The sequence below is a fragment of the Ictidomys tridecemlineatus genome, chromosome 9, assembly GCF_052094955.1.
Source record: "Ictidomys tridecemlineatus isolate mIctTri1 chromosome 9, mIctTri1.hap1, whole genome shotgun sequence".
NCBI lineage: Eukaryota > Metazoa > Chordata > Mammalia > Rodentia > Sciuridae > Ictidomys > Ictidomys tridecemlineatus.
Window position 1 is genome coordinate 65,398,642 of NC_135485.1, and position 24,897 is coordinate 65,423,538.

The 24,897-nt window shown below is 36.4% G+C and overlaps 1 protein-coding gene across 29 annotated transcripts in view; it reads left to right on the forward strand.

The window, feature by feature from the left end:
• The first annotated feature begins 14,936 nt into the window (after positions 1-14,936).
• Positions 14,937-24,897, forward strand: part of LOC120892322 (uncharacterized) — a 207,817-nt gene continuing 197,856 nt past the window's right edge. For 10 of the 29 annotated variants that reach the window (XR_013425884.1, XR_013425886.1, XR_013425887.1 and 7 more), the window contains exons 1-2: positions 15,165-15,343; positions 18,560-18,656. Coding sequence is in view for 13 of the 29 variants with exons in the window: in XM_078021544.1 (XP_077877670.1) it covers positions 15,341-15,343; positions 18,560-18,656 (100 nt within the window). In the remaining 16 variants the exon portion in view is untranslated. The other 19 variants (XR_013425888.1, XR_013425889.1, XM_078021541.1 and 16 more) reach the window with 12 other exon arrangements.

Below are 24,897 nucleotides of genomic sequence, written 5' to 3' on the forward strand. Positions count from 1 at the left end.
CATCAGCACTCCTTCTGAGCTGGGAAGCATGCTGCAGAACTCTCTTGTTATGGTAACTGCCACAGCAACTGTTGGCAGATTTTAGATACCAGGAACTCAACGTCACTCAAATTGCTGTGGATGCTAACTACTCAATTTCATTGTAACTTCCTATGCTACTTTGAAAGAGAAACACTCTTCTGTCACCTGTGTACATATATAGTTCATGCATTGAAGACTTGGTTTCCAGTACAGCAGTGTTCAGAGGTTGGGCCTTTGGGATGTGATTGGACAATGAGGGCTCTGACCTCATCAATGGATTAATGTTGGGTTCACAGCTGATTGTTATTGAGAAGTAGTAGAAACTTCAGGAAGGAGAGCCTAATTGGAGGAAGTAGGTGGTTGAGGGTGTGTCCTTGAAGGCATATTTTTCCCCCAGTTCCTTCATCTCTCCTTTCTCTCTGCTTCCTGGCTATCATGAAGTGAGCAGATGTGCTGTGCCATATGCTCCCCTGCCATGGTGTTCTGCCTCACCACAGGCCCGGAAACAAGGGTCCATAGACTAAGACCACTGAAACTCTGAGCCCAAATAAATCTTCCCTCTTTTAAACTTGATTTTCTCAGGCATTTCATCACTGTGATAGAAAACCAACTAACACAGAAGGCAAAACTCAAGATGAAGAAATTGTTAAAAATGTAGAGGATAGGCAAAAGGTAATGAAGGTCATTCATGAGAGGCCTCTATGATAATGTACCATGGACATTCACCAACTATAGCATTGCACTGTTACTTGGGGGAATTTTCTCTTCAGTTACCACCTAGTTGATAAGTGTTACTATCAAAGTTCATCCATTTTATTGTGATGATTTCTCCATTTAACTGTGACATAAGGCTAACTACATTTGTGAATTCACAAGTTTACCAGCTACCAGCATTTTTTAAAGAACAGACCTTGGATTGTATGTCATTACAGCTATGAAATATGATACATATTAATATACTGAGCAACCCAGTCATCTTATATTCTTTGACATTCATACTGTCCTCATCGAGAAAGAAATTTCATGATGTTATTCACTTGGTGAGATCTACATGCATTATTCATGCATTATTTTCAATCTGTGAGATATCACCATTTGTTAATACAAATCTTTAAAACAGCAGCTTAATGAGACTTGAATAAAAGAAAATAAGAATTTTTCTTTGCTTAGCTATTGATTTTTAAATTCAACTTTACTGTTATTATTTATGTAAATAAAATAAATCATTTTTCATGTTTGATTAGTTTTGGCAAATATATCTGCTCAAATAATCACCAACCGTAATAAAAATATAGACCATTTCCATAATCCACTAAGTTCCTTCATGCCCCTTTCTATCATCCCTACTTCTGCAGCCCTACAAAGTCATTAATATACTTTCTGGCACTATAGATATCGATTTTTTCAAATTACTGAGGCATAATTTACATAAAAGTTAATGTAGCCATTTTAAATTTGCAGTTTGCTACAGCCATTGATTTTCCAGAAGCATAATTACCCTCCCTACAGTGTTTTGCTCTTGAATTCTCAGCTGCAATTATCGAACTCAAGGAATCTTGCCAATCATTTGATTACAGAAGAAAACATTAAATAAATTCTCTTTGTTTTCTATACATAGAGACTCACATACAGAATGCCCCCATAATTTCTGCCCACAAACTATATGATGTTAGAGTATTATGGATTCATAAACTCTTCCTGAAAATTGCTGAGAAAGGCCAAAGAAAGCAAATGTAAAGTTATACTACTGAGTTAGAACCAAATTAGTATCAACTATTTCCATATACCCATGAATTATAAGGTTCCTGCAACATGGATGTTGATATTGCAAGATAATTATACTCATAAAATTATTTTAAAAGAAGGTAGAATACAACCCTTAAGTAAATAAATGAGAAAACAATGCATAGTTGGCAACTTAACATTTGATGTGTGGGAGAGGGTAGATACTCAAAGTTATCTAGGGACCTCTACTAATGGCACAATTCTGAAAAAGCATATTTGAAGCTATTAGCATGTTTTATGAGTTATTGATTTCTAAATGTCTCTCCAGTTTGGCAAGAGAATTAGATTTTAGAAGACAATGCCAATAATCCTTTTTTTCAGATAGGATGGATAATAGTAGGATGGCAGCTTCCTCAATGTGAAGTTAATATAATAATTTTCAAAATTGTGTTGCCCCAATTTATATGTGGGTTACAATAATATTGGGAAGCAAATTATTATAGCTTAGAAATTTAGAGCCTGTGAAATTTTTTTTCACAAAGTTGCTTCTGCACCATTTAAAATTTGCAGAATAAACAATAATAGCAATCATACAGTCAACAGTCATCATACAATAACCTATCAGTTCTGTTTAACAAACATTGTGAGTGGATTATGTATGAAGCATCATTTGAGTATGTGGTGGTACACAGATGATGAAGGGCTTCTACGTACAATTTCCTTCTCTGAGCAGGCAGGAGAGAGAGCAAGCATATCAAATTAACAATACATAGAGTGCTAAGTTTCAGAAGTGAAATAGGTGCTGAGTGCTATGGTGGCAGGGCGTTACAGTTTAGATCTGAAATGTTTCCTAAGGTTTATGTGTAAAAAGCATTGTCCCTAATGTGGCAAGGTTTAGAGATGAGGCTTTTAGGCAATGACTAGATCATGAGCCTCTGGCCTCACCAGTGGATTAATTCATTGATAGCTGAATGGACTGCTGGGAGGTGAGACCAAGATGGAAGAAGTAGGGGGTGTTCTTCAAAGGGTTTCAGTTGTCCTTGGCCCCTTCCTCCCTCTGCCTGTGAGCTGCTGTGGGCTGCCAGCTTTTCTCCATGGCATCCTTCCACCATGGTGTTTCTGCCTGAAAGCCAACCCATCATGAACTGAGCCTCCGAAACTATGAGCCAAAATAAATCTTTCCTCCTCTAAGTTGTTCTGGTCTGGTATTTTGGTCACAGCCGCAAAAAGCTGAGTAACACATAGGAATAAAGAACACTGGGTTTTTGCTGACAGGATTAGGAAACTTTTCTAAAAGTCATGATATTTTTACTAAGTCAAGGAGGACCAGGTGGAGGAAGAGAATGTGCTTGGCTGCATTCCTAAGAAGCCTCACATCACTAAAACTCACATTAGCCAGGTTACGTGGTACACAACTATAATCCAAGCAACTCAGGAGGCTGGGGCAGGAGGATCACAAGTTCAAAGCCAGCCTCTGCAACTTAGCAAGGCCCTAAGCAATTTAACAAAACCCTGTCTCAAAATAAAAAGTAATTAAAAAATAAATAAAAGGACAGGAGATGTTGCTTAGTGGTTAAGCACCTCTCGGTTCAATACCCAGGACCAAAAAAGAAAAAAAAATCATGTTACAGATTCTTCAAGGTAAACATTGGAAACATGCTTGAGACTGTCAAGATTTTAATGTAAGAGTCTCTTCCTCCTGTAAAGATTTCAATAGTATATTCCTTATTGTTCTAATGATATCTTTAATATTAGAAGCAAAATAATAAAATCAAAACTAAATACTTTATAATTTTCTCTTTGATCCATATAGTTTTAATTCCTTCTGTCACTGGATGCTAACCTCATAATTGTGCTTGCTGCATTTATCACACTTGCCCAAGAGCCCACGGAAGAAAATCCAAAGAAAGATGTCAGCAGAACACCCAGTCATACACTATCACAGTCATGCATCACCATGTCTGTCTGCATGATTGCTTTTTCAGTTCTGTTGGTGAGCTATTAATTCCCAATAAAACTGACTTATAATCAATAGTAGTTTACACAATGTAGAATGGGTTTCATAATTAATCAATTGCTTTATATCTGATTCCCAATATAAAATCTTGTTTTATTGGAGAAATGTTTAAAATTTGGTATCCATTTTCTGGATAAAATTAGTATCCATTTTCTGTCTTAGAAACACCAGGTGAGATAAGAAAAACAAAGGAGGAGAAGCAGGATAGGTATTTCTGAAGGGAAGTGATGGACAAGGATGGCTTATTAATGAATTTAAGGTATATAATAGAATATCTATAAGAAAATACTTAATAGGTGGGCCTGAAAATATAGGAAATACTTTCTAGATAGAGAACTTCAAAAATAAAATTTTTAAATTAATTTTTATTTATATATGACAGTGGAATGCATTACAATTCTCATCACACATATAGAGCACGATTTTTCATATCTTTGGTTCTATACAAAGTATATTCATACTAGTTCATGTCTTCATACATGTACTTTGGATAATAATGTCCATCACATTCCACCATCATTTCTAACCCCCTGCCCTCTCCTTTCCCCTCCCACCCCTCTGCCCTATCTAGAGTTCCTCTATTCCTCCCATGCTCCCTCTCCCTACCTCACTATGAATCATCCTCCTTGTATCAGAGAAATCATTTGGCATTTGGTTTTTTGGGATTGGCTAACTTCACTTAGCATTATCTTCTCTAACTCATTCATTTACCTGCAAACTCCATGATTTTATTCTCTTTTATTGCTGAGTAATATTTCATTGTGTATATATATGCCACATTTTTTTTTTTTATCCATTCATCTACCGAAGGCGTTTAGGTTGGTTCCACAGTTTAGGTATTGTGAATTGTGCTGCTCTAAACATTGATGTGGCTGTGTCCCTGTAGAATGCTGTTTTTAAGTCCTTTGGGTATAGATGGAGGAGAGGGATAGCAGGGTCAAATGATGGTTCCATTCCCAGATTTCCAAGGAATCTCCATACTGCTTTCCATATTGGCTGCATCAATTTGCAGTCCCACCAGCAATGTATGAGTGTATCTTTTCCCCTGCATTCTTGCCAACACTTATTGTTGTTTGTCTTCATAAGAGCTGCTGGAATGAGATGAAATCTTAGAGTGGTTTTGATTTGAATTTCTTTAATTGCTAGCAATGATGAACATTTTTCTCATATATTTGTTGATTGTGTATTCTCAGAAGAACAGACACTTCTCAGAAAATAAAATCTTAAACTCTTTATCAAAGTGAAGCATACACATGTCTAAAAGCATCCAGTTGCCCATATGGCTTATAAAAAAATCATGACTATATGGGATAGTTATCAATTTGTTGCCTCTCATCTCCAAATTCACCCTTTATTGTCTACTATGCAATAATGAGTCTGGATTCTTGTTGTTCCTTTTGAAATAAGTACGATATTAAGCTTTCACAGTGGAAGGCACTAGAAGGAGACTGGACCAACAAAACAAAACAAAACAAAAAAAGCATTTCTCCTCTTGGTTCCTGTGTGCTCCCCTTCTAGCCCTGGCAGAATGGATAACTTTGCAGGGCTTAGTGCTAAAAGCATGGATGGCCTCACCCAGCTCCATGCTTTTGCAGTGTCCATGACTTGGCCACGATTGATGGCCAACAATCACCTCAGATACTTCCTTTGACAATTTGCAGCAAGTTCCCAGGTGTGGCACCTCTTCGTATGGTTTTGCTATGAGTGGTTTTTCTGAGGGTCGTTTCCTGCCCAGCTCCAAATGTCATCTTTTTGCCTTCATAAACCAGAAAATCACTTTGTACTACGTTTCTTTTCTTTCTTTCTTTTTTTGTAGTTGTAGATGGACAGAATGCCTTTATTTTATTTGTCTATTATTATGTGGTGCTGAGGATCTAACCCAGTGCCTCATGCATGCCAGGCAAGTGCTCTACCACTGAGCTACAGCCTCAGCCCTGTACTACTTTTCAATTTAGTTTTTCTGACAGTTTTTTTTTACATTACCAACTAATTCTTCATTAACTAATTTTGGCATTATTTTATAGGCATCATACTAAGACCACTGATGATTTAGTGCATTTCTACACAGTCATATTACTTCCAATCCCTTCTCCCTTTTGCTATCCCTCTCTCTATCCCTTGATTCTATCATTAGTTTTCTCAGTTCCTTCACTGATAATCTGCAACTTCAAACTACATACCCAACCCCATTTCTTACTTTACTACCTAAATAAAAAAAAAGAATTTTTTGTTTGTTTACAAACCTTGGAATGTAAGGACATCATTACACTCATCATCTGTTCTACTTTTTCTTTCCCTTCTTTTCCCTTACATGTACTACTTCTGCTTTTCTTTTGGTTTTCATTTTTAAAAATTGGAGCATTTGGGCTGGGGATGTGGCTCAAGCGGTAGCGTGCTCGCCTGGCATGCGTGAGGCCTGGGTTCGATCCTCAGCACCACATACAAACAAAGATGTTGTGTTCGCCAAGAACTAGAAAAAATAAATATTAAAAAATTCTCTCTCTCTCTCTCCTCTCTCTCTCACTCTCTCTTTAAAAAAAAATTGGAGCATTATAATGATACATAATGGTGAAAGTTGTTGGTATATATTTGTATGTGCACACAATATGACAATATAATTTGGCCAATATCATTCCCTAGTACTGCTCCTTTCTGTTTTTATTTTCTTAAGATATTTTTAATTTGATAAAATATAAATCTACTATATATATATATATATATATATATATATATATATATATATATATATTATAAATTCTTTTTTGGGGGGGTGTTGAACCCAGGGCACTTAACCACTGAGCCACATCCTTAGTCCTTTTTGTATTTTATTTAGTGACAGGGTCTCACTGAGTTGCTCAGGACCTTGCTAATTTGCTGAGCCTGGCTTTGAACTTGTGCTCCTCCTGCCTCAGCCTCCTGAGCTGCTGGGATTATAAGCATGCACCACTGCACCTGGCCATATGTAAGTAAACTCTTAACACTAAAACCTGATAAATACCTTTCAGAGTATTTCTCTTTGCTTACTTATTTACATTATCACATAATTATGCAAGTTTGTGACATACAGCGATGTTTTGACATGTGTAAACAATGTATAATAATCAAACCTGGGTATATTGGCATATTTATCACTTCAAACATTTATTATTCTTGAAACATTCAAAATCCTTTCTTCTAGTTATTTTGAAATATATAACACATTATTGTTAACTATACTTATCCTACTGTACAATAGATCACCATGCACAGTATTTCATCTTAAAAAATTGCTTTGTGAGTCAGGTTATGCAGTGTGATTGTATTTCCTCCTCTAAGTCTATAAAGTCAGGATCCAGTGTCATGCAAAAACAAAACAAACAAACAAACAAACAAACAAAAACCCCTAGCATTGACTTCAAGAGGATTCTCTTTATATCATTCACTCAAACTCATGACACAGTTTAATTTGCTCCAAATTTAAGCTCTTTCTCTTATAGATTTTACTCTTTTAAATCTCCTGTAATTGCAGATTTTTGTTATACTTGTCTTGCAGTATGTGCATTTATTATAATCTTCAGGTTTTCAAACTCTTGTTTATACTGTAGATTGTATTAAATTCCCCTTCATGTCTTTTTTTCCTTAGAGATCTCTTTCTCAGATGTCTCTATCTCTTCCAATTTAAGCTCTTTGTTTCCTATTCTTACTGAACAACTTGGAAATATTCTTCTTTGCTTTTTTTTTCTACAAGTAGTACAATTTCTTATGTTGTCATGGTTTGCTTTCTTGTTATGTTGGAGCATATCTTCATACAAATTCCTAAGAAAGAGTGTAGGTATAAGATTTTCAGAATTATTTCATGCCTAAAAATGCCTATATTTTGTCCTATTTCATTATTTGGCTAGGTAAAGTACACATGGTTAAAATATGCATATTTTTCTTTAGAAAGAACATTGAATTTTTATATTCTTACACCCACCCATCATTGTTCATGAAAAGTCTACTGCTCTGAACTTTCATTATCTCCCCCACTTCTTAGTCTTATCAACAGTCCTAATGTTTATGTGTGTCTTATGAAGCAGAGGGGAGGTGATGTGACTGTGCATGCTAGCTTTTCAGTTTTCTTCTTGGAGCTCAGTTGTCCTTTTATTCCATGCTGCTAGAGGTATCCATACTCTTACTCTATTTCCTGTCTCATATTGATGGCTTTGTTGAAATTCTAATGTTGATTTAAGAGTGTGTTCTACTCTTCTTCATCTGCGTGCCCCAGAGGGGTGGTCTTAATGGACTACAGTCACAAATTTCTTTACCCTGTGGTTTCCAGTTGGGTTTGGCTAATGAAAGGCATCAACAGGATATGGAGAGGTGGGAGGAATATAAGATGGTGTGTTTATTCTTTGGAAAACTTGTTGAGCCATGGATGGGCAGTGGTTGCATTTCTGAACCAAGTGAATCATACCTGCTGCTATGCTTAAAGAGTGTTACTTGTTCTTGGACCTGCTTTCTTTACTGTCCTTTTAGGCCAAGGGATAGTAGTTGCTTTTCATTGTTACTAGTCTCAGAGTGTTATCATTACAACTTGTTGGATTTCTTTCTTCCCAACATACTTTTGTAACTATCTATACAAGCTCTATTTGGTGCATATTTTGGTACATATATTTGGTGGTTATGAGGAACTTCATTCATATAGTCTCCCATGTCATTTTCTTGGTGGTGGATGAATTCATATATTAGGAAAAAATATAATAATTCTACTTAATCTCCCTTTGTGACCTGTGTATGAGAAAACAAGCCAACCAGAATAAGAAGATAAGAGAATCAGAATGTAAATGATAGTTGAAGTTTGGATAAGGGTAAGTTTACCCAGGTATCTTAGTCCACCCAAGTTGGCATAATGAAATACTTTAAATTCAGTAATTTTTAAAAAAATTTGTTTTTTTAGTTGTAGATGGACACAGTACCTTTATTTATTTATATGTGGTGCCAAAGAGAAAACCCAGTGCCTCACCCAGCACAAGGCAAGCACTCTACCACTGAGATACAACCTCAGCCCTTAGACAGGTAATTTATAAATAACAGGAACTTATTTCCCATAGTTCTTGAGGCCAATAATTCCAAAATCAAGACACCAGCAGGCTTACTCCCTGCTGAGGGCTTACTCCCTGCTTCATAATAGTAGCTTCTGTGTATCCTCCCCTGTTGGAAGAGGCAAACAGAGTCCTTCAAGCCTCTTTTATAAGGGCACTGTAAGAATAGAGTTTTCATGACCTAATTACCTCCTAAGGCAGCACCTCTTAATTCTATCATACTGGGGATTAGGTGTCAGCATTTGAAGACTGGGTGGGTCATAAACATTTAGATTATAGCACCAAGAAATTGTTTTGGAAGAGAAGTTGTATTTTTAGCTGTTTTATCAGTGGTTATCTTACCCTGTTTTGTGTTGCTACAACAGAATACTGAAAAATGAATAATTTTTAATGAACAAGAATCTATTGGATGACAGTTTTGAAAGCTAGGAGCTCCAACATCAGGGTGCTGGCATATGGTGTGGGCCTTGTCCCTATGTCAACATGGCGGAAGGCATTACATGGCAGAAGGGCAGAGAGGAGACAAACCCACTCCCATGATAATGAATCACTCTTGGAATAATGACATTGATCTCTTTATGAGGGCAAAGCTCTTCTAACCTAAATATGTCTTAAATATCTTACCTCTCAATATTGTCATGATGGCAATTAAATTTCAGCATGAGTTTTGGAGGGAACAAACATTCAAAACAGAAGTGTCTCTATTAGTAATTTGGCATGAGAAGTTATTCAGTGGAGTGCCAGGAAATATAGAGAGGATAGCACAAATGAAGTATCACAGGAAATATTTTTTAGTATCTCATTGGTCTTGAATAAAACTAGGTAAATAACTGATTTATTTAGAAGGTTTTTTTATTCATAAGTAGGTGAATTTTATTTTTGAAGATCTTAGGTTGATCTCTAAAGGACTCATGAATTTCTTGTCCTCTTGAAGATTATTGTTACTATACACATGGTATAAAATAATTTTATTTGTACTGGAAATTTTAACTGGAAATTTTTGATAGTATTTCTTCCATAAATAATAACATATGCATATTCTAATGGGCCAGTTAAATTTCAGCATAGCATCCTTATGATGGTTTAGGAGATATTAGGAAAAGGTGGAATCTATGTGTACAGAGAAAAGTGCAAGAGATTTTATAAACTTTATATGGAAAGAAAGACAGGGTTCCTCATACTAGAAGTTAACTGAACAATCATAATGGATTAAAAGAAACACAAGGAAGCTCCTTCAGGCTTAAACTTTTATTTTTGCTAATCTTCCATGACATTAACTATTTTAACTGTCAAAACTCATATTTATATAGTGTAATTCAAAATTAATACAGTATATTTGTGTGTGTGTATGTGTATGTGGTGGGTGTGGTACTGGAGATTGAACCCAGGATGTTCTGCCACTGAGCTATATCCTCAACCCTTTTTATTTTTCACTTTGAGACAGAATCTTGCTAAGGTGCTCAGGCCAGCTTCAAACTTGAGATCCCTCCCATCGGCCTCCTTAATCACTGGGATTATAGGCATGCATCCCCATTCCTGACTCAAAATTTTTCTTCTCATAATCATTACTTTGGATAGACAATGTAGTTGTGGTTGGGTGGGAGTTGGGAGAACACACACAGCTTGGTGTGGTCCCTGGCTACTCCAAGAATTCTTAAATTCATTAATAGGAATTAATATGTGTCACATGGAGGCTAGAGTTGTGGCTCAGTGGTAGAGGGCTTGCCTGGCTTGTGTGAGGCCCTGGGTTTGATCCTCAGTACCACATATAAATAAATAAATAAAATGAAAGATCCATTGGCAAATAAAAAATATCTAAAAAAAAATATGGGTCACATGTACCTAAAATAAAACTGCTCCTTCCCTCACCGAGGCTAAGATGAACTATGGTACGTTAGACAAAGACAATTTAATCCATAGTCTTCTATGTTCATTATTAGAAAACCCTGGAAATCCATATTTTCTGCCAATACTCAGTCTCTCAGAATCTGCATCCTGTCTACTGGGACTATTCTTTGTGCCATTTACCAAATGAATCTCTAGATATCCAGGTCTCCCCTATTCTCCTACCTTCTAATCCCCTCTGAATATCATATACCTCAAACTTTTTTCTTTCCCCCTCCTTCTCCAATGCCTACAATTCTTCCATAGCTCCTTCTGGAATTCCAATTATATTAGACATAAAAATCTCCTGTACCCTAAACCTGTTCTTCAAATAGTCCCTTCACATTTTTACTCTGAAAGAAATGTGGCTCCCTGAGCTTCCTGCTTCCCTGGCTGTTGTTTCAAGTGATGGTTGTTTTTCTTCCATGATTCTCTCACTAATCACCAACGGGCCTGGAGGTGGACGACTTCTCCTTGCACTTTTATGCTGCTTCTAAGCTATTGTCTCTTTTCTGTCCTTACAATCTCTCAACATTGCATCTTATGCAATCAGATTTTATCCCTCATTGTTGCCGTTATCTGATACCACAATCTCTTTCTCTTATTTGTATCTGGTTTAATTCTTAGCTTCATCTCGCTCTAATGTGCTCATGACTCTTACTGATTTTAATATGCATAAAGGGAATCCTTCCAACAGCCTGAGCTGTTCCTTGAACTTGTCTCTATCCTAGTGCAGCCTCTCCTTACAAGATTTTGTATCCTAGACTTTTTGATTATCAATAAATGAAAACCCTCCTTATTCTCAACTTCTTATATCTTTGTCTGTAACAAGAACCTCTCTCCAACTTACATCCAGCCATCCTTTGACAATGCCTTGCCAGGGGATCCATCAGCCTTAAACTGTCCCTCTCCTTTTTCTTTTTTTAAAAATATTTATTTTTTTAGTTGTAATTGGACACATTACCTTTATTTTATTTATTTATTTTTATGTGGTGCTGCGGATTGAACCCAGGGTCTCACACGACCTAGGCGAGCACCTAGGCTGAGCCCTAACCCCAATCCTGTCCTCTCCTTTTGACATCCCCATTACCCTTCTTGCCCAGCTTAATTTTGTGACCAGTTGTGATAATCTCTACACACATTTTCTCTTGACATCCGTGCTTCATTTTCCCCTTAATTATACTGCTTCATGGAAACTACAGCACGGTTAAATCTTTCCTTTTCTGAGCCTACAACTATCCAGCTGAGGATTGTTGGAGGAAATATTGCAACCTATTGAATTTAGTGTGCAACCCATAGTCCTCATCTTGTTTTATCTATCAGTATTTTTGACACAGTTGATCACATGGGTTTCTTTGATTCAATGCCATTGCACCATGCTATTTTGGCTTTTCTTATATCTCATTGGCAACCCCCGCCCCCTTTTCTTTCTTTTTTTTTTATTATTGGTTGTTCAAAACATTACATAGTTCTTGATACATCATATTTCACATTTTGATTCAAGTGGGTTATGAACTCCCATTTTTACCCCATATACAGCTTGCAGAATCACATCAGTTGCCCTTTTCAATCACCTAAGCCTCTTTTATCTGAACTTGTCACCTTAGGTTGATGTAGTGTTCAGCATTTTTCCACTCCTTGATTCTTGTTTTTTTTTTTTTTTTGATATTTTCACTTACTATGAAGTAGGTCTTTATATATCTTCCTATGCATGTGATTACAATGAGAAGATTAAATAATTTGCCACAATTTAACTCTAATGCTTTTACCCTTAACCACTACACTCTCCTTTCCAATTTATTATTGCATTTCATTAATTTGCATCATAATGAGTGTGAACTATTGTATTACATTAATACATATTCTCATGAGTTGATGCCTTAAATATTTCTATTATATTGTTAAGTAACCTGAGGAGCAGATATTGTTTGAAAATAGTCACATATATAGTAAATCATGGGGATTAAACAAAATAATATCTATAGGCATCTAGGGCAAGGTACGCCATATAAGGTACTCCAAAGAGTTTTATCTTCTGAGTATGAGGAAACTGAGGAGAATCGAGTCTTTATTGGTGCAGGAGAGAGGGGTTAAAGTAGATTAAAATTCTTCCAGATTGAAAACACTTTCTCCCAATCTTTTAATCAGCAAATGTTCTTACATGTGTTCTGTATTGTAATGACTGGGAATGATAGAAACAAAAATTATAAAAGAAGTAGGAGCTCTCAAGTTTATTTCCAATACTGTTTTGTACTTCCTTTTGTTAATGATGTGGTAAGAAACTACTGAATTGGGCAGATAATAAAACACAATTTCCTGGTGAATCTCTTCCGACTGAAAGACTGTGGGAGTTTATGATTTCAGTGTTGTAGGAGGTCTGGAAAGGTTGGTGGTCAGAATACGTTCCATTTCCCTGTAAGAACTCATATGAACTTCCTGCTAGTACTTAACAGATCTTATCCTATTGCAACACTGTCTCCTTTCTCCCTGCTTCCCTCCCTCCCTCCTTCCCTACCTGCCTGCTTTCCTTCCTTCCTTCCTTCCTTCCTTCCTTCCTTCCTTCCTTCCTTCCTTCCTTCCTTCTAATATTTCTGCTTTTTCTCCCTTCATTTCTCCCTTTCACTCTCTTTTATTCAACACATATTAATTGTCTATTTTAGGTCATGCATTGATCTACATGCTGGAAATGCATAAAGTTATGAACAAAACACATCAACTTCCTGCTCTCATGGTTACATCTTAATAAGCTTACAAAATACTATAATACAAGGAGGTGATGGATGTTTTGGAGAGAAACCAGAAAAAGGTAATAGCAGAGATTCAGAGGGTTGGGATGATAGTGTGATCAGGGAAAACCTCTATATTAAGGTGAGATTTAACTACAGAACTGAATGAAGGCAGAGAATGAGCCATGTAACTATTATGGACAGTTTCTCAGTTGAGATTAGAGCAAATGCCAAGATCCTGTGGCAGGAATGTGCTTGGGAAATATGAAGAACAGTCTGGCTGCTAGTGTGACAGGAGTAAAGGGGGCTATCAAAATAAGTTTGGAGATGAAGCTAGTGGCCAGATCACATAGGTCTTTATGAGTCCTTCAGTGGATGTGGATTTTATTCTAACAATTATGGAGAGCTAGTGCAGGGCTTCAGAAAGGAATGAATTATCTGATTCATATTTTCAAAGATTTCCTGATGTCTTCATGGAAAAAAGCACCAAAGGAGGAGAGAAGAACGTGGAAGCACAGAGACACAGGCTAGGCAGTTGTTCATGGTCCTAATTTTTTTTTTTATCCCATCCACAAGTCTAGCTTGAGTATCTGAAAGGATTATGGGTCAAGAGAGAATGGAGTGGAGCTATGTGGTCAGGACCAGGAGAAGCAGGAAAAGTCAATGTAGAATCCACAGAACAATTTAGGAGAGGGTTTCAACAGGGTTAAATTTAAAGGCTTCTACTTTTACTGACTCTTATAAATGTAAATGTTTCTCACAAATAAAGCTTTTTATAAGTGTAAATTTCTCCACTTGGGAATGAGAGTGGGCTGGGGTACAGTACCCTGAAGTAGAATATGGTCTAGAAAGTGCAAATTTCTTCAGAAACTCATGAATGGATCAGAAATGTTAAATGAGAAGGAAAAGGTTAGTACCCTGGGGTCTTGTGATGGGCTGAATCTGATTTTCTGCACAACATGCTAAACCTTACCACTGTCAGACACTGAACACAGGTGGATAGACTAGACAATGGCAGCCTCAATTTCATGCTTATTACGGAGTCTCCTCCAACATGGCAAGGATAAATGATGGAAGTCAATGCTCTCATCCTTGACTCCCTTCTATCGAGCTTTGCCATGTTCAGTTATCTGTGAAGATACAAAGAGCTCAGGCATTTTTTGTGATGAAAAGATCCAAAAGCATCTTTTGATCAAGTCGTGAGTGTGATATTTCAATGCATATTTCACCTCGACACTCTCATGCCTGTGGCTGCACTTCCTGGGAAGGGACTGCGGCTCTTGTAATGAATAATCAGAGACTGGCTCACCCTGTAATGGGAAATGCAGAGAATGAAAACAGCTTCGAAGCTCTTTGTATATTAAAAGTGTTTTATCATCATTTGAAAAATCTACTTGTTTCCCTATGAGCTTATGAGGTCAGTGATTGCTGCTGCCATTCTAAAGATGAGTTTGTGGCATGTGGCTAACTCTTACAAGGTCATATCAAAATTTATTGGCTTAGTTAGGATAAGAACTCAAAGTCTTTGTTGTACCATATTATTGCCCTCCAAGTTACATAATTATGGTGACAAATGGAGTAACCAGGGATAATGTGTTACCAAGTGAGATAGGTAGAGAAGCTATCAATGCAAATAGCTGGAAGACAAAAGCCACCATTATTCTTGGAAAAAAAAAAGACACAACTATTCATGCCATGCTCTTCAGCCACTAAAGATAAGTATGATGAAGTTATATATTTGCTTCTTTCTCTGTTATTTGTGCTGTGTCTATTACATGAATACTGTTTCTGCTTTTAGGTTTGTGAAGTGATTTCACGTTGGCTCTTGCTGCTGGTGGAATCCACCAAAGGGCTTGGGGTTCCCATCAGCAGCATGCTGTTTCTGTTTCATACTTAGAGGGCAAATGGTGAGTGGATAATTAGCTAGGTAAAATAAGATCTAACACAGTAGAGTTTTTTTTTTTAACAGTCTCATTCTGTCTTTCTTTTAAAAAATCTTTTGAGATATATTGCTCTATTAAGAGAAAAGGACATTGGGGATGAGAGCAAGTGAATCTGGACTATTATTTTACTTGATTTCCTAATGTGGTAGTTAACAAAAGGAGTCTTTATATGTTAGGTTTGTGAATTAAAGATGAAGCCTCAGGTGGTGTTGTAAGAGAAGCTTGGACTTTGTGGTCCAGAGAAAGACATGATTTTCCTCTGATTTGATTCAGGAGATATAAAAGAAAGCTCCTCATTGTCTCATTGCAATTGCCATTCCATTCAGGAATGACAGAAGTGACCTAAGGCAAGTGGTATAATGGCCTCATTACAAAATAGACTTGAAGGAATGGCTTGTGAGTGCTGGTGGGATTAGAGCTTGTGTTCAGACACAGGTTGCACCAACCTATAGCTGAGTAACAGCCCTTTGAACACCAAGTGTGGGAGAATTGGGAAATATTTCTCATTTCTGCACATGGAAAGTAAGAACAAGTGTAAGTAGGAAAAGAGTAGGTGAATAATGAACATGGAGAGAGCCTGGGGAATCCCATGTCAAGTCAGGATGATACAAGGGTGAGTTGTCTAGCTGGTCCTCTTTCCCTTGAAGTGAAAAATCATTATGAGCTCATTCAAGTATAGTAGTTCAATTTTCTGAAAATTTTCTCACATTTGGACAATGAGTAACTGAATATTTTTTTGGAGGGACAGAAAACTGGCCAGTTGACGTCTCTCCTTCGTTTTCCCCTCGTACGTTGTATCATTCACATAACTGTAGTATGGTCATGGTGCCATTGTCTATTTGCATATCTATGCTTCTGCCTATCTACACCGTGTCGTTTCTATGAAGGCTGAAATCTTGTCTAATTTGTCCGTGTGTGATGTCTCCAAAATCTGGCACAGTGTGCTCAGCACCTTAATAAATGGAATGGTCTTGGTTGTACGCAGGAATGTATGGTGGGTCAAGGAATCAGACTGTATAGATAGGAGGGGGAATAATCAGCTTTTGGTTCCTATACCTATTGATATTCTTTTAAAATAGGCATACAGTATATATAATCATATATGTGCTGCTCTGGGCCCAGACTGTGTGCAGCTTCCAAATTTAGTTCTGTCATCTCCAAACCATATTAGACGATGTTCCTTAATCTTATTTGTAAATAGGAACAATTATATCCACTTATATTAATTAGGGTTTGAATTTGGCTGCATATATTATGCAAACCCAAATAAGAGTAGTTTAAATAAGAAAAATGATTCATCTTTCACTTACTAACAAAAAGCCAGTTAGAAGAGAGGTGGTCCAGGCCTTACAGCAAGTCTACCATGCAATCATAACCCAGGTCCTTTCCACCTTTCCTTTCAGTCATATTTGGAGATGCCTTTTACTATTGTCACCTGGCAGTCAGTGTGGCTTCAGCTATCACACCTGCTCTGTAAATAGGAAGGAGACAGCAAAAACAAACTTCACGTGACAGTAGAATTTGCCAGATTTCTCAAAGATCTCAATCAAAAGCTTGTATCCCATTGCCCAGACTGTGTCACATGAATCCCCTATCTAAATAGGAGTTTGAGAAATGTGTTTCCTTTCTTTCAGTTGGGCATTGCTAGTCTGACAGTGAAAAATGATTATGTTGATAAGAAAGAAGTGGTGAATGGATATTGAGTAGGTAACAAATAGTATTAGAGCAGGCGAAGGCACATAGTGGGCACTCAGCAAAAGTGGCTATATTCACACTAGAATTAAGCTTGTGATTATAATTGAGATGTATAAGAATATGTAGAAATGGTGGCTATGTAGACTTGAACATTGGGTTGGTAGCATGTGTTTTTTGATTGGCATCCCAACTCGCAGATCTAATGATTAAAGCTGGCAGAGTATTAACTGTGGATCTGGATCTTCATATACATTTGCTCACTCAATCCTTAACCACAACTCTGAGAAGTAGGTATGAATTTTTTCCCCCACTTTGTAATCGGAGTAATTGAGAGTTAAATTCCACATCCTTTGAGTGAGAGCTAGGTAAGGTTTACATTCACTTGTCTTCAGAGTCTGTTCTCTAAATCCTCTGTGTGAGTGCCTTGCAATTAAATGAATTAAAAAGTGAACAATTCACTTCCTCTAAAACTTTCCAAGTTCTCTCTGTGGAATATGTTAACCATGGAATTTTAAAAATTCATTGAAACTTGTTGTGTCTGTGTGATACTGTATTCAAAATAAGGAGAATAAATAGCAGATCGTGGCATCTGTTAGAACATAAACCCAATAAGGGGAAGTACTGTCATTTTTCTGACTCTAGGAAGCATCTAATTTAGTGTCTCAAATACTATGAGAGAACTTGGCAAATCACAATTGTTAGCGAAGCCTAAAATTTGACATTTTTAGCTATCAAGACTCACCACATAAATATGTTATAATTTAAGAACTTCCTTTACAGATGGAACTAGAATTCTTGTTGTTCATTAAAACGAGAACATGCAGCTTATAAAAACATTTAAAGCCAAATGATCACTAGCGAAACAGCTTGCAATTATTCAAGAAAAGGCATCTACAGTCAGATTACAAGCATATATGTATACACACATATACATAAGCATTATTTTACAAGTTTAGATGATATGCATTCATGCTTATAGAAGAAAAAAAGCCTGATCATTTTTAAACATCTGTTGAGACAGGTGAACATTCCCCAGGCACCCTTCAAGGAAGGCACAGATGGTAGATACTGACTGGTTATGAAGAAGTGAATGTTATCAACACAAGGTCAAGCAAAACAAAGCTCTGAGCCATTTCAGTGTCAGGAGGAAGGTAATTCAAATGCAAATGTGAGAGAGAAGGCAGAGGTAGCAATTATTGAGGCTGGACTAGCCAGTGACCAAATAATTATCAGTATTAACCCTGGCAAGGCAAGAGGAGGATGGCACTAATCTTCTCTTGATTTTTTCTTGCCAACCTACAACAAATTAGCAGAGAGGTGGGGGGCATCTATACCTGCTTCTGATTTGCTGCTTTCCCAGTCCATGAGGGAGAAGGAAGAGCAATCAGCAGGTGGGTCCACAGCCCCAGTAGCTGGAGACTGGATGGTCTTTCTACTATAATTAACCCAAGGGGTTGCTTTTGTCTTCTCTTTGTGTTTTGTTAGTTAAGGCCAAAAATGTTGACCCTTCACTCTGCCCTCAAAGAAGCCCTTCTGCCAGGGTTGGTAGTGACAGCTTTCAACCACACATGCCCCAGAACTGGTAAGTATTTTCTTGGCTAGTTTGCTTATTTACCTGTGGGCTTTGGTTGTTGTTCTGATAGCTCTTTTCTTCATGTTCTGTCAAACTGTCCCAAAAGTGAGGAAGGCCAGATGAAGGCTGCCAGTCCTCCTCAGGCCCTCTGCTGGTATATGACAGCTGGTCCATTAGCTGCAATTGCTTTATGGGGGATGAGATCATTTGCTGATCATGGGGGAAGAGAGAACCCAATAAATGAAACAAAGTTCCATAAAGAATAACTCTTGTATTGTTAATGTTGTTGATATTGTTGAAGTTATTAGAATCATAATCTTAGTTGGAAAAAATCATGGAAGTATAGGAAGTCACATGCCTTTTGATTTCAGTAGAGAAGAGACACTTTTTGAGAAAATCTTGTTACCTTGTCATTGCTTTGTAAGTTTTGAAATGTGAAAATGTATATAGCCCTAAGGCAGCACAGATGAAAAATAGAAACAAGTCAATGAGGCCTATTTCTTTTTTTCTTCTAATAGAAGTTTTTTTTTTTTTGGTATGTTTTGTTGATACTTTGTAAAAGATACTCACTGATGTTTGGAACTTTAAAAAAGAATCTACCTTTTAAAATTCTTTATAAAATTTTAATTTTATGGCATAGATTTTTTTTTGTTTGTGCAAGATTATGCAAATACATATCCTTGGTAACAAGATGGAAAACATTAAATACTGTAGTTAAATATGATTTTCTGATTATTAAAAGCAAACAGCTACTTAATGTATTTTGGGACAATTCTTTGTATCTCTTTTCCCTTTAGAAACACACATACTTCATTAATTTGGATGGTACTAATGGGCAATTCACCATAATTTAGGCTGTGTGAAAAGTTTCTAAATAGTTCTTTAATCAATGGCAGAACAAATAGGCTGAAAACAAGATTGCAAAAATAATGTTTTAAATATCTGCAAGGACAAATTATTAATAAAGCCTGTATTTGAGTACTAAAAAAAAAAAAAAAATAATGTTTTAAAGAATAATGAAAATACATCATTTTTTAAAACTGTATAGAAATATTTTAGAAGTATATTTGCATTTAAACATTCTTATGGTTACAAAGTCCTCTACTTTGTCTATTAATGCTTCATTCAACAAATATGTATTGAACATCTCTTTTGTCCCTGGAACTGTGCTAGGTAATAGAGTTATGAGAATGAATCAGAGGGCTCCTTGTCTTCAGAAATCTGAAAGTGTAGAGGAAATACATCCATTACAATTTAAGTACTTAATGTTCTTACATATGTATGAATAACACACAATGAAGGTTATTGTATGCAGGAGTCAAAAAAAACCATTTACTCAGGAGATGATATCTAAATTGGATTTGGGGAAATGAATTGAGCAAATAGAACAATGGGCAGAAGGATGGGCAGAAGGAATCAGGAGGAGAGGACCCCAGAGTTGTGTCATGACATTTATGTGTCTGGACCTAGAGGGTCTGGTGTATCCTTGTGGGATGCAACCTAGACCATGTGGGGATATGCCAGTGGTGTTAGTAATAGTGCCTAGCAATCTCCTAGGTACATAGTGTCTTAGGTTAACCTCTTGTTTCCCTCTTAAAATGTTCTTTACAGGAATCTTCTGTGAATTGTTTTGATAAGTAATAATCTCCCAACTTGACTGTTTTATAAATATGAGTGATACTTTACATATCCATATAATTATATGATTCTTACAAACTGCTTTGGTTGTAGAAATATGAGTAGAAAAATCTGGAAGTTAGAAGATTTAGATCTTTAGGCTGAATTGAATCTATCATCCTAATGCAGACTGAGTTTACTCACACAAAGGTTTTGCAAAAATTTTTTCCTGTTAGTCTTTTCCCTAGAAATGGAAATAATAACACCTTTCCAGTCCAGCTCATATGAGGATCTTTAAAGAATAAATAAAGTATGCAAAGGTGATTTCAAAAGATCTATACAGGTGATTTAAAAAGATATATACAAAAGTAACAATAATAATGCCTTACACAATCCTTAACTAGAGTAATGTGGGTTATATATAATTCTTAACACCTTCATGTGTTTCAATAATCTGTTGAGATAGAAATCTCTGGATGAAAATGCAAGTTTCTAAAAGTTTGACACTCTTTAAACATGATAAATGCTCAATTCCAGATCTAGTTTAGAGGTTTTTTTTCCTTTGTTATGATATACCATATGGTAGAATTTGAATAATGCTATTTATATTTATTTTATTCAATCACAAAAATGTGGTTAAGATTTATTGGCCACTTCTATAGTAACCAGCATATTATATAACAATTGTTTTCAAATTAGTGCTAAATTCTTTGAGAACTGTTAATTATTTATCATTATACCTAAGGGCTAAGTTTGTGCTCTTATTTAATGATGACTGATAAAGTCCATAGTCACTAAGACAGAGCTTTCTGTCAACACATTTATGTGGGTTTTAATGGGTTGCTGTACTTCACATGGTTTTAAAAGCAGCTGATATTTTCTTCCTACTTGAGATGTTAGTGATGCTTACTTGTCATTGATTGCTAATGTACAGAGATCTGATGGCCACCTTGGCAAACTGCTTGAATTGCTGTAAGTTAGGTCATATGAATGTTGGGTGAATGAGAGCATTTGAGAATGTAAACAGCAGTTATGTTCAGTGACCAGTCCCTAGAGGACTCCTGTATAGAAGATTTTAAGAAGGAAACAACAAGCTACCCAAGACAACTATGTACCAATTTATAGAGGTCGTGTTATGATTTAGATGGTAAAAGTCCCCTAACAGCTTGCTGTGCTATGTGCTAAAGGCTTGATATCAGCCTGGAGAGCTATTGGGAAGTGTCAGAACCTTTAGGAGGTGGGACCTAGAGAAAGGAAGTGAGGCCACAGGGGGCGTGTGCTTAAAGGGGCTATTAGAATCCTGTTTCCTCTCTTCCCCTCTTCACTTCCTAGCTGCTGTGAGGTGAGCAGCTTTGGTCTCCCACACACTTAACTTTCTGCCAGTATAAACTGCATTCCTACAGGCCTCCAAAGGACAAGCAACCATGGACTGAACTCTCTTAATCCATGAGCCCAAATAAATCTTTCCCCTTTTAAGTTGATTTATCTCAGGTATTTTGTCCCAACAAAGGAAAACTAATACAGGTTATAATCACCCAGGCTCACATTTAATAGCATAGGGACGGCTCCTGTGAACAATTATTTTTACTTTCTTATGTGATCTTCAGAGTACTTTACTTGTGATGTTTAGACATTGCAGAAAACATATTGCCATTATCAAATTGCTGTAGTCTTTTAGAAGAACTTACTGAAAACTTTTAAAATGCCAAGTAATAAAATGGTCTCATAAGTTTATGAATTGCTTTAATTTTATTGCTTTAACTGATAACCTTTTAATATTATCTCCACAGGAAAACAAAATGTTTTTCAACTAAGTGATGACATTAGTGTCAACAATCAATTACTGGATCTAGGAAAGGAGTTTAGTGACAAACCCTAGGTATCTAATTTAGCATTATTTTGTTGTGACATACAAGAGAAACTATGAGACAAGACTTGAATAATTTATATGCAACATATTCTGTTATTCATCTTTGAGATTTCTTATAATTGGACCTTTCTGACAGCTATCAAATGTTAGAGTAAAACATGATCTTATGAGAATGTTTACCTAAGGCAACACATTAGATTTATCAATTTTTATGTACATTATAATGGTAAAATAAGAAAAAATCTTGTTACGTTGATGATCTTAAAATAGTAGTTACAAGCCATTATTAATCCTTGCTAGGGTTAGATGCACCCGAAGTTATGGCTTTCCTGTACATTTTACTATTTAATGTTTTATAATGAAAAGTGCTATTTTAATGGATTCTATTCTGTCTCCAAATGGAGGTAGTGGAATTTCCTAAAAGGAGAATGAAAATTTTCTCAAAGGAAGTTGATTGCTGCAATATGCATTTAATGATGTTGAAGACTTATTTTCTGGGTATTACCAAAAGTGAATAAATGAATGTTTTTCAAGTACTTCCCATTGACCCATCTTCCGAGGCATGGGAGATGTAGCATATAACCCAATGGGAAATTCCTGAATTTATAAAGTTATGTTGAAATCTAGAATGGTCTACTATTCAACACTTTCCCAACTAACCCCATATAAGTACAGTAACATTTGCCCAAGGAGATACTCTAACCAATGATTGATTTTAGATCCCTAGACTTTTAATGAGTTGGGAGTTGCATTTGGAGTTAGATCATGGCCATTTGGTCAAGATGGAGAGGATTTTTGTGGAATGAAGGTTACTCTTCAGAGCTCCACATGGGCACTTCAGATGTTCTTAAGCTTTAGGACCTATTGTTAAAAATGTGTAAAATACCTATAGAACTTGACAAATGGATTTCAATCCCTGCTTCATGAAATTAAGATTCTTTAGATTTGAAGTAGTGCCTAAGAATCTGCATTTTTAACAAGTAACAGGTGGTTCCTGTTAAAATAATATTATTTCCTCAAGATTTATTTGGTATTAACCTTTATTTGGTGGATTATTAAAAATAGGTGTCTGAATTTATATAAATGAAAATGTATTCTCTACTATTGCTTCTGACATTAAGAGATAGTCCTGACTCAATTCCAGGCCAGATGCCCTCACATATGAAACTGAAAGCACAAAGTGGTGCTAATACCTCCAGCCCCTGCCTGTATCAGAGTAGCCACAAAAAAGAGGTTTGTGTATGTGAATATGCTTTATCAAGAAAAGTAAATTATATTCAGAAATTTTAAGTGTCAATTCCAATGTCTCTCAATACCCAACCCCCTGCACCTCCATGACACCCCTTGCTCTGTGTCACACTTCATTCTGTTCACTTACTGGGTTCTTCAGTACAGATTTGAGGTGGGGATTAGAAACTATTGTCATGGTGATTTTCTATTGCTAGCTTTTGAAACTAAAATCAGGCTGGAGAATGTTTATCTCCAATAATTGTTCACCTAAGAGGGCAAGGTTTGTAAAAACATTTTTTGATCACTGAAATATATAATTCATTGTGTACTCTGATAGCCTTGATGAAAACCTCAAAGTGTTATGAAACTCAAGGCCTCTCAATAATAATTTCTGAAAGTAAGATGTAATTCTATTGCTTGTAGAGGGGAAGACAAAACACTTTGAACACTTACAATGGCTATAGCATCTTTTTGTTTGATTTTATAGGGTATTGATTTAACAGTGGAGTAGCCATCTATAAGTTTCGCTTTCCTGTACTTCCTCTTACCTGAACTCGCCCCACCCCCATTAGTGACCTACCCCATAGTACCATAACCCTAAGTCAATCCCAGAAGGACACAATCCCTTGACTCTGGAAAGCCCCATGGTGCCATCGACCTAAGCCAATCTCATGCTCTTCCCCACCTGCCTAGCTCTGACACAAGCACCCGAGACTATCCCATAGGCCACAAGTACAATTCCCAAACCCCTACCTCACAAAAGCTGAATACCCAAACATCTAGGGGCCTCTCTTCTCTCTACAGAGAGAGATGGCCTTTAACCTTTGTGTGGATCTTCGCCTGGTCTCTGTCCTTCATTTCTCGCTCCCCCATCTCTCACTTTCTCACTTTCCTTTCAGGTTTTTCTTTGAAAACCCTCAGAAGTTGTTGGAATATGCCTAGGAGCATAGGAATCATATGATCTTTAGACACCTAGTTAACTACATAACCAATTAGAAGATCACTAGCTAAGAGCGAATACAACAGGACAATCACTCTATGCTTATCATTTGTAGTAATGACCATCAAATATTTTATCAACAAGTGTTTGTTCATTGTCAAGTTATAGTTCTTAAGAAATATCTGTCTCACACAGTATAGTCCTAGCAAGCATAAATAATTGTGGCTAAAAAATTATGGCCTTTTTTTTCCTTTCCATATGACATTCCATAAAGAATATTTATCAGCGATGAGATAGCAAATTATTTCTTACAAACTGTGAAGATTGGCTTTTATCAGATGACTATCTGAGACAATCACAACCATCAGTTCAACTCTTTTTGAGTCCTATGTATCCTCATTATATGGGGTGTAAGGATTTATATCACAGCTGTTAAAGAACTGATGAGACAAAGCACCAGCCCATAAAAGAGGACTAATTTGTAAAATCAATATAAAAGATATTTTAAAATAAAGACTGTGTGGGAAGTGCTCAAAGAATGATTTAAACAATAAATGTTGAATTTAAGGGATGGAAAAGTCACTTGGAGAAGA